At 46.5% G+C, this 9,005-nt stretch overlaps 1 protein-coding gene across 1 annotated transcript in view; it reads left to right on the top strand.

Annotated features, from left to right (window-relative positions):
- The first annotated feature begins 2,000 nt into the window (after nt 1–2,000).
- SEPTIN9 (septin 9) overlaps nt 2,001–9,005 on the top strand; it is a 260,220-nt gene continuing 253,215 nt past the window's right edge. Inside the window, exon 1 of the mRNA XM_073312122.1 lies at nt 2,001–2,202. Coding sequence (XP_073168223.1) covers nt 2,181–2,202 — 22 coding nt within the window. The 5' untranslated portion in view covers nt 2,001–2,180. The remainder of the gene's footprint in view (nt 2,203–9,005) is intronic.

Below are 9,005 nucleotides of genomic sequence, written 5' to 3'. Positions count from 1 at the left end.
GCACCTCTCTGTGCCTCGGTTTCTCACCTGTAAAATGGAGCTAATGACTTGTAAAGCACTTTGAGATTTGTTCTGTAGAAGAGCTAGGTATTGCTGTTTAATGATGGGATGGGCTACTGGTCTCTCCGTGTCCTCATGTAATGCCAGGATCAGAGCACACCCACCCTGTGCCAGGCAAGCTTGCAAAGCAACAGACTTCCTTGCAGGATATTACAGTGGGAGTAAAAGCAAGAAGGTGAGTCACCTGTCCTCTGGATTGCTGAATACAACAGGGATGGCCCTGGGCTCTCAGTAATGAGACACGTGCTTACGCAGTCCCAGGAAGGGGTGGGGGAGGGGGCTTTTAAGGGCAGTGGCCACACAGCCAACAACATGGTGAGGGGGCCTTTTGCAAACCACAATGTCAATATTTTACTACTTCGTGCAAATCCAGTGCTGGTGAAAGTTGCTGGTTCAGCAGCTTCCTTCACAACACATGCAAGTACTTCTGAGGGTTAGAGGGCAGCTAAAGCTCCATGGCCCATTCAATCCTCAACTGCTCTCCTGAGACGGGAATTAGAGCTGGCTATGATGGTGGGTTGTGTGGTGTGGACACTTGCCCATGGGGAACCTGGACTGAGACCCAAGAAACTCATTTCACACAGGGCACCAAACAGCCATCAGCTGGTAATAACTAATGGTTGGAGCTGGATTCAAACTGGTGGCCTAGAGGTGAAAAACTGTAGCTAGGAGCTAGTCAGTCCTCCCACAGCATCATTTTTATTTCAGGCCTTGTCTACATGAGAAAGTTGTGCCAGTTTAACTTAAATTAGTGTTTAAACCACTTCAATTAAACCTGTGCAAACCACCGTGTAGACATGCTTAATTCAGTTTAAATCTGGCTTATATTCTTTTAGTTTAAACCAGATCCTAATAGGCTTAAGCCAAATGGAAATACGTCACTCTGAGCTGAAATAAGAACATCCATACAGGGGCTTGCACCAGTTTAACCAAATCAGTTTCAAAATTGCACCTCTTGTTAAACCAGTGCAACTTTCTCATGTAGACAAGGCTTTGGGAGGAGGTTCTGTCACCTTTCCTCCTGCTGAGTGAGTCTCGGTGTCAATGGGAATTTTCCATTGACCTAACTCCATAAAGAGTCCAATTCCATGGGGCAGAATCCAGTTCTTTGGCCTTTTCTTCTTAATGTTCTCCTCTTTCTGTGCTAATAATGCCTTCGGCATGTTTGCCTGACTACTAATTACCCAGCATGCACTTCACATGGCCAGTAATCGGAAGCATGTGTCTCGTCTCTGGGCTCCTGAGACACCCAGACCATGTGTCAGACTCGAGCCTTCCCTCTCCCCAGATGCTCTGAAGGGCGATGAGTGGACCTGTGTGTGAGGGGGGAGAATCTCCCTCCGCTTTGTGAAGCTGGTTGTCTGGTATGTGGCTGGCTGTTGCGCTGCTTCTCTTCGGTGTGGTGAATGGTTCGGTTACACACACACGCACACACACTGTGACACACACGCACGCACACACACAACCCCACGGCGGGAGGCTAAGCAAATGCTGCACTTGCCTGGCAGCCTTGCCTCTCCATGCGGGTTTGGAGAACGAAGAGGAGATGTTTACACTAATCAGGCTGACAGGCCAGCAATGCACTTTGAACTAGAAACTGCTTCTCCCTAGAACTGGGGTGATCCTGCCCCACACAGACGGGGAGGGGCTGAGTCAACGGCGGTGGGGTGGCTCGGGGCTTAAAGGAAGAAACTCAGGTAGATTTTGTTCCTGGCTGCACAGATTCAATCTACGGGAGGTTCCAGGCCCAGGAGCTGGCAGAAATATTCTGCAGAGTGCATTTGTGTTTGGAGGGGAAAAGGTTAACCCACCAGGGAGGCTGAGCTCTCCTCCTTCCCCTGCCAATGTCAGCGCAGTTGGAACGGCCCAGAACTGAACATCAGATTAGGAAAGGTGTGTTCTAATTGCTGGGAGTGTGCTGGGCTGCCCCTCCGCTGGAGCTCCGGGTTGTGTGGAGCCAGTGTGCAGGAGGAGTGCACTTCCCCTGGCTGATCCCTGCCTGCGGGAACAACAGGACTAAGCCAGTCACACATCACCCTGGGGATTAGTCGCAGGAGCAACTTGGAAAGCCATCCCGGCACGGAATTTTGTTCCTATGTAACGTCCGCGACGGTGGCAGCATGAAGAAGTCAGTACACTCAGGTGAGCAAAGCGGGCCCTGGTTTGGTGGCTGCCGGGTGTTCTTGCATCAGTCAGCTGTGTGTGTGTACGAACCCAACACTTAAAAATAACAGTATGGCACATACAAGCCCCTCTTGCTCCACTTCTCTCTGTCGGAGGAGAGACGCTGTTTTGTTGCCTATAAATGAAAGTCTTTGATCAATGGAAAAGGCTTAAGAAACCCAGAGCAAACCCAGGGAGGCAGGTTGTGCCAGCCCGCTGGAAATGTCTGTGAATGCAGTTCCTGTGACCCACACGTCACTGTGACAGCACATGCCACAAGGAACGGCAAAGACGGTCATCTTGGAACAAAAGAGGGACTCTAAAAAGCAAAGTGGTGCCTAAGTTACCGGCTGCATTTCCTGTTGTAAGGGACGCTAATAGTATGTGTGCTGTGAACTGAATGAACCAGAGCCACGGGAGGGTGGTGTGGGTCTGAGTCAGTGCCCGCTATCCCATCCTGCTCCACTCCCCAGCTCTACTCCAAGTCAATGCAGGCTCTTTCGCACTCGCTCCTGTGGGGACAGCCATTGTAGGTGAATGGCAGCGGTGGGGCTGCAGCTGGTTACAGTCCTGCCAAGGTCATCTTCTGCCTCCTGGAAGCTGAGTCACCAGCCGAGGAGCAGTCCGATGTTACAGCTCCTCTCCTCTCATCTTCAGCCTTCCCATTAGAGCAGAGCCCTGCGAGCCCTGTGGAAGCCTGGCGTTGGCAGCTTCTGAAAGAGTTGCCAAGCCACTGCTCACAAAGAGCTGCCGCTGGTACAATGTGAGGGGAGTGGCTAAAGTTAGCATGGATTCCTGACACTTCCTGTAAGGTCAAACTAACAAATCGTTGGAATAAGTGATCAGTGGGTGACGGTGAGGGCAAATCCCCTGTGAAAGACCAATCAGTTACCCAGCTGACACGCTGCAGTTAGGGTCCCTGCTAGCACTTAGGCATATCTTCCCCTTGACAGCTGAGTTCCACTCCTGCTGCAGCCAGCAGCCTGTGCCTTTAAATTCCTTAAGCCAAATTCTGCTCACTTACACCCTTGCTACCTCAGTGACTTCAGTGGGGCAGGCTGGATGTGACTGCCTGCAGAATGTGGGCTGTTTTCTACATGCCGGTCTCTTCCAAGGAGCCGGAGTCACATTCCTTGTTGGACCATTGCGTGGGTGAGCTTCTTCGCTGGTATTTCGTTGCTTTATGGAGTGGCCAAAATACTGTGACTTATTGAAGCCACATAACAGCCAACTCGAATCCCTTCTGGGGGCTTGGATGACCTCATAAACCACAGGAGCAAGCTGGATTCAGTGCTTTGTCTTCAGAGCTCCCCAATGGAAATGCCTCGGATTACTCCAATGCTTCTGTCCGTTCAGAACGTTTCTATTGGTGTGTGTTCAGTCTCAAGCTCCCACCCCCTAAAATATATATCTTATTGGTGTCAATCAGCAGACTGTTCTGGTGGTTTTATTCTGACTTTACATGTTGAGACCCATAGCTGGTGAAAGTATTATTATTAATATAGCACCATGCCTTACAAAGCATGTCATTTAGATGGGCCATTGCCTTGGGCAGTTTGACAAGCTAGATATGACTGCTACAGTACAGCAAGACATGGCATGAGGGCAGTCGCAGCGACCACTCTTCCTGAGTGTGAGAAAGCAGGGCAAAAGAAGTGTGTTTCATGGGGGAATGTGTGGAGCATAGAAAGTGGAGGGTTATTTCAAGGGTAGGATCAGGGCATAAAGAAGGTGCAGACACCAGGATGGGAGAAGGGATTCGTAATACCTCCTTGCTCCTAAAAATAATGGGCCAGGTCCTCAGCTGGTGTTAGCTGGTGCATCTCCATTGCAACCACGCTGATTTATCTCTATGGAAGATCTGGCCCAATAGATTTTATGTGAGATGGGCAGCTAACAATGGCAAAACATGGCACACAGACACCACAGAGATGGGCCTGTTAGAAAGGCATAGATAGAAAAACATCTGATGGGTTGCAACCCCTTTCTGATGCCTCCTGACGCCTCCCAAATACTAGACAACACATATGTTCTACTTTGCACAGCAGGGCTGAATATGAGCATTACATATTTTAATCCCATACCTTAAGGAGCCTTGTCAGTGTCCAATGAGCTGAAATTGTGGCTGCTTGCTATTGAAGCTGAGTGTCCTGGACTGTCATGTTTGCTTTGTACTGATGTGTGGTGGGGTAACCCTGAGAGACTGCAAATCTTCTGGCATTAGTGAGATGTGTAGCTCATCAGACTGCCCCAGTGAGCACAATTCCAGATAACTACAGTAGGGTTCGGCTTTGATATTTGTTTAGTACCTTTCATCCAAAAGGGATTTTAGAAACACTTTGCTCATCACAAAGATGCAGCCACTTCTGGGCTGGAACATGGCAGTTGTTTAAAAAAGGAAGGGAAGTTTATATTGTTCAATATAGAGGAAGGTACAACAAGAGGAAGGTTAGGGAGGCAGAATGTAATTGCGTGGGTTGGAATTTGGCCAGGACACTAGGGTTGAAACCCCCACTTACATTCTCACAATGCTTTGGAGACAACTTTTTATTACAGAAGGTGGAGAAAGCGACTAGGGGAGAGGTTGTTCTAGATTTGATTCTGACAGACAGGGAGGAACTGGTTGAGAATTTGAAGGTGAAAGGCAGTCTGGGCGAAAGTGACCATGAAATGATAGAATTCATGATTCTAAGGAATGGTAGGAGGGAAAACAGCAGAAAAAAGGCGAAGGACTTCAAGAAGGCAGACTTTAGCAAACTCAGAAAATTGGTAGGTAAGATCCCACGGGAAGCAAGTCTAAGGGAAAAAAGGGTTCAGGAGAGTTGACAGTTTTTTAAAGAGATAGTATTAAGGGCACAAGAACAGACTATCCCAATGCCAGACACCATCCTGGCTTAATAAAGATATCTTCAATACCCTGAAGCTCAAAAAAGAATTACATGAAAAGTGGAAACTAGGTCAAGTTGTGAAAGATTAATATAAAAAACAACAACACAAGCATGTAGGGACAAAATTAGAAAGGCCATGGCACAAGATGAGATTAGGGACACAAAGGATAACAAGAAAACATTTTACAAATACATTAGAAACAAGAGGAAGTCCAAGGACAGAGTAGACCCTTTACTCAATGCAGAGGGAAAGACAATGCAGAAAACACAGCAATGGCTGAAGTGTTAAATGTCTTTTTTTGTCTCCATTTTCATCAAAAAGGTTAGCAGTGATCAGACGACTAACACAGTGAACATCAGTGTACATGGGGTAGGATCTGAAGCTAAAATGGAACAAGTTAAGAATGATTTAGACAAGTTAGATGTCTTCATGTCAGCAGGGCCTGATGAAATACATCCTAATATACTTACGGAACTGGCTGAAGCAATTTCGGAGCCATTAGCGATTATCTTTGAGAACTCGTGGAGGACAGGAGAGATCCCAGAGGACTGGAAAAGAGCAAGTATAATACCTATCGATAAAATGAGGAATAATAACAACCCAGGGAATTACAGGCCAGTCATCTTCACTTCAGTACCTGGAAAGATAATGGAGCAAATAATCAAACAGTCAGTTTATAAGCACTTAGAAGAGAAGGTGCTAAGTAACAGTCAACATGGAATTGTCAAGAACAAATCATGTCAAACCAACCTAATATCCTTCTTTGACAGGGTAACAAGCCTTGTGGATGGGGGAAGCAGTAGATGTGTTAAAGCTTGATTTTAGTAAGGCTTTTGATGCTTTCTCACATGACCTTCTCATAAACAAATTAGGGCAATATAGTCTAGATTAACCTGCTATAAAGGTGGGTGCACAACTGGTTGCAAAACCATACTCAAGAATAGCTGTCAATGGGTTCATAGAAAAGCTGGAAGGGCATATTAAGTCAAGTCCCACAGGGATCTGTCCTGGGTCCGGTTCTATTCAGTATTTTCATAAATGATTGGGATAATGGCATAGAGGGTACACGTATAAAATTTGCAGAAGATGCCAGTCTGAGAAGGGTTGCAAGCATTTTAGAAGACAGGATTAGAATTCAAAATGATCTGGACAAACTGGAGAAATGATCTGAAATAAATAGGATGAAATTCAATAAGGACAAATACAAATTACTACACTTTGGAAGGAACAATCAGTTGCACACATACAAAATGGGAAATGACTGCCTAGGAGGGAGTACTGCAGAAAAGGATCTGGAGGTTATAATTGATCACAAACTAAATATGAGCCAACAGTGTAACACTATTGCAAAAAAAGCAAACATCGTTCTGGGATGTATTGGCAGGAGTCTTGTACTCAAGATATAAGAAGTAATTCTTCAAATGTACTCAGCATGGATAAAGCCTCAACTGGAGTATTATGTCCAGTTCTGGGCATCACATTTCAGGAAGGACGTGGACAAATTGGAGAAAGTCCAGAGGAGAGCAACATAAATGATTAAAGGTCTAGAAAACACAACCTACGAAGAAAGATTGGGGAAAAAAACTGGATTTGTTTAGTCTGGAGAAGAGAAGACTGAGGAGGGACATGATAACAGTCTTCAAATACGTAAAAGGCTGTTATAAAGAGGAGGGTGATAAATTGTTCTCCTTATCCACTCAGGACAGGACAAGAAGCAATGGGCTTAAACTGCAGCAAGAGAGATTTAGATTAGACATTAGGAAAAACTTCCTAACTGTGGGGGTAGCTAAGCATTGGAACAAATTACCTAGAGAGGGTCAAGAACCTCTGTGACTGGAGGTTGTTAAGAAGAGGTTTAGACAAACACCTGTCAAGGATGGTCTAGATAATGCTTAGTCCTGCCTCAGTGCAGGAGACTGGATCAGAGGAGCTCTCGAGGTCCCTTCCAGTCCTACATTTCTATGAAAAGGCACAGTGGACTTGATCTTGACTGTACATAATCAGACCTTGTGTATAACTCAGCCAAAAGGCTAGCGCTTTGGAGGACAGGATTAGAATTCAAAGTGAGTACAGCTCCCCATAATGTCCTTTTGGGGGCTTGTCTCTTTGCTGATGCGGAAGGAAGAGGGTCACATACTGAATCACTACCATCCGTAGGTTTCTTTGGTGGTCTCCCCTCCAGACCCAAGCCTGCTTAAGCTTATAAATTGGATAGCATTACAAATCTTGGTAGATGTATGGTTTTCTTTTGGGATGGTCACAGGGAATCCCGCTGGCTTTACAAAGAAAGGTTACTGCCGCTCACTGATTGTGCAGACTATCAGGACTTGTTTGACAGGGAAAGTCAGTACTAATGAGAGATGGAAGGGAACATGCCAAAACGGCTCGGCTGAAAAGATGGCCCCTTTCTGCCAGCACTGCAACCCCCAGCACTGTGTTGTGGGATTTGAACTACAATGCCTTCTCGGCCAGAAGCAAGAGTACGGCTGTGAGAGACCAGCTAATGAACGCCCCAAAGCTACGACATTAGGAAGCAACAAGCACGTTTCACATGATTTGTGAGGATAGAGAGGGGCCATGGGGCTTAAATTCAGTCTCCCGAGGTACCAGACTTTGCCCCGCTCCCTTTGACTCCCATTGATTTCACTGGGCTTTGGCTCAGGCCCTGTGTCTGCTGGGCACGCGGTAATGCTTTTGCTGCATCTTCCTGCTGTGGGGATATTCACAGCCCAAGCAGGATTTACATTTTCTGAGGCAGTGTAGGGAAATCATATACATCTGCTGTGGCTTTTGAACTCTTGCCATGTAGGTGTGGTTGGGCTAGAGATACTGCCTTAGATACTTTATCTCTTACCCATAAACAGACATTCAGACCTTTGTGCTTTAGCTGCAGGCATACACAGCTCAGCCCTGCAATGAGCTGGGCCTGAATATACTGAGGTGGCTGGAGGGGAGAGGGGCTATAAAGGCCTTTGCAGCCGTCAGGAGGAATCTTACAAGGCAGGTTTAAGAACAAGAAGCCCCCACTATGACACCAACTGTAACTCCTCACACTTGTTTTTTCAGATCTGTGGGAAGAAGAGAGTTGTCCTGAGATATTTCAGTTGTGCTGGGATCCTCTCTAGGGGATACTGTTTCTTTAAGGATATAGTGCTCCCTTTTCCATTACTCAGATCCATGTGCATTGCCAACAAGGCAATAGACAAGCAAGGCTCATGCTGAGAGGTGAGGCTGAGGCTTGACGCGGAATGACCTTCAGGTGACCTCCAAGCTTGGCAAGAATTGCTTAAGGAATGTGTATGATGCTGAGAATATTTGAAAAACGAGTGCCCTAATTACCTCCTGAATTACCCCCATGGAACTGGATGTGACCCACCGGTTGAGCAGGATTGGGGGGAAACTTGCACAAAATCTGGGATTTACAAATCTTCCAAAACTTTCCCTCTGTGGCCAATTACACTCCTCATCCTGAACGGAACAGGAACCTCAGAACGGTTCCATCTAAGACACTGCTGCTGCTAACAGGGAGAGGCCTAGGCTTTGGTTGGGCTCCACACAACAGGGGTCTGCCCACATGGATGTGATCAGACCCTTGGGTTGTATACTGTAGCTCTCAATCCTTCTGAAGAACATCTGTGGGTGATCAAGGGGTTTCCTGCTTGTACTGCCACTGTATAAACTATCAGAGGTATAGCCGTGTTAGTCTGGATCTGTATAAGCGGCAAAGAGTCCTGTGATACCTTATAGACTAACAGACGTATTGGAGCATAAGCTTTCGAGGGTGAATACCCACTTCGTCAGATACATGTAGCGGAAATTTCCAGAGGCAACTATAAATAGAAGCATATTTATACCTGTCTCTGGAAATTTCCACTACATGCATCCGATGAAGT

This window comes from Lepidochelys kempii, chromosome 14 (genome assembly GCF_965140265.1).
Source record: "Lepidochelys kempii isolate rLepKem1 chromosome 14, rLepKem1.hap2, whole genome shotgun sequence".
Lineage (NCBI taxonomy): Eukaryota > Metazoa > Chordata > Testudines > Cheloniidae > Lepidochelys > Lepidochelys kempii.
The sequence above is the reverse complement of the archived record's forward strand: the minus strand, read 5'-3'. Positions and strand labels throughout refer to the sequence as shown.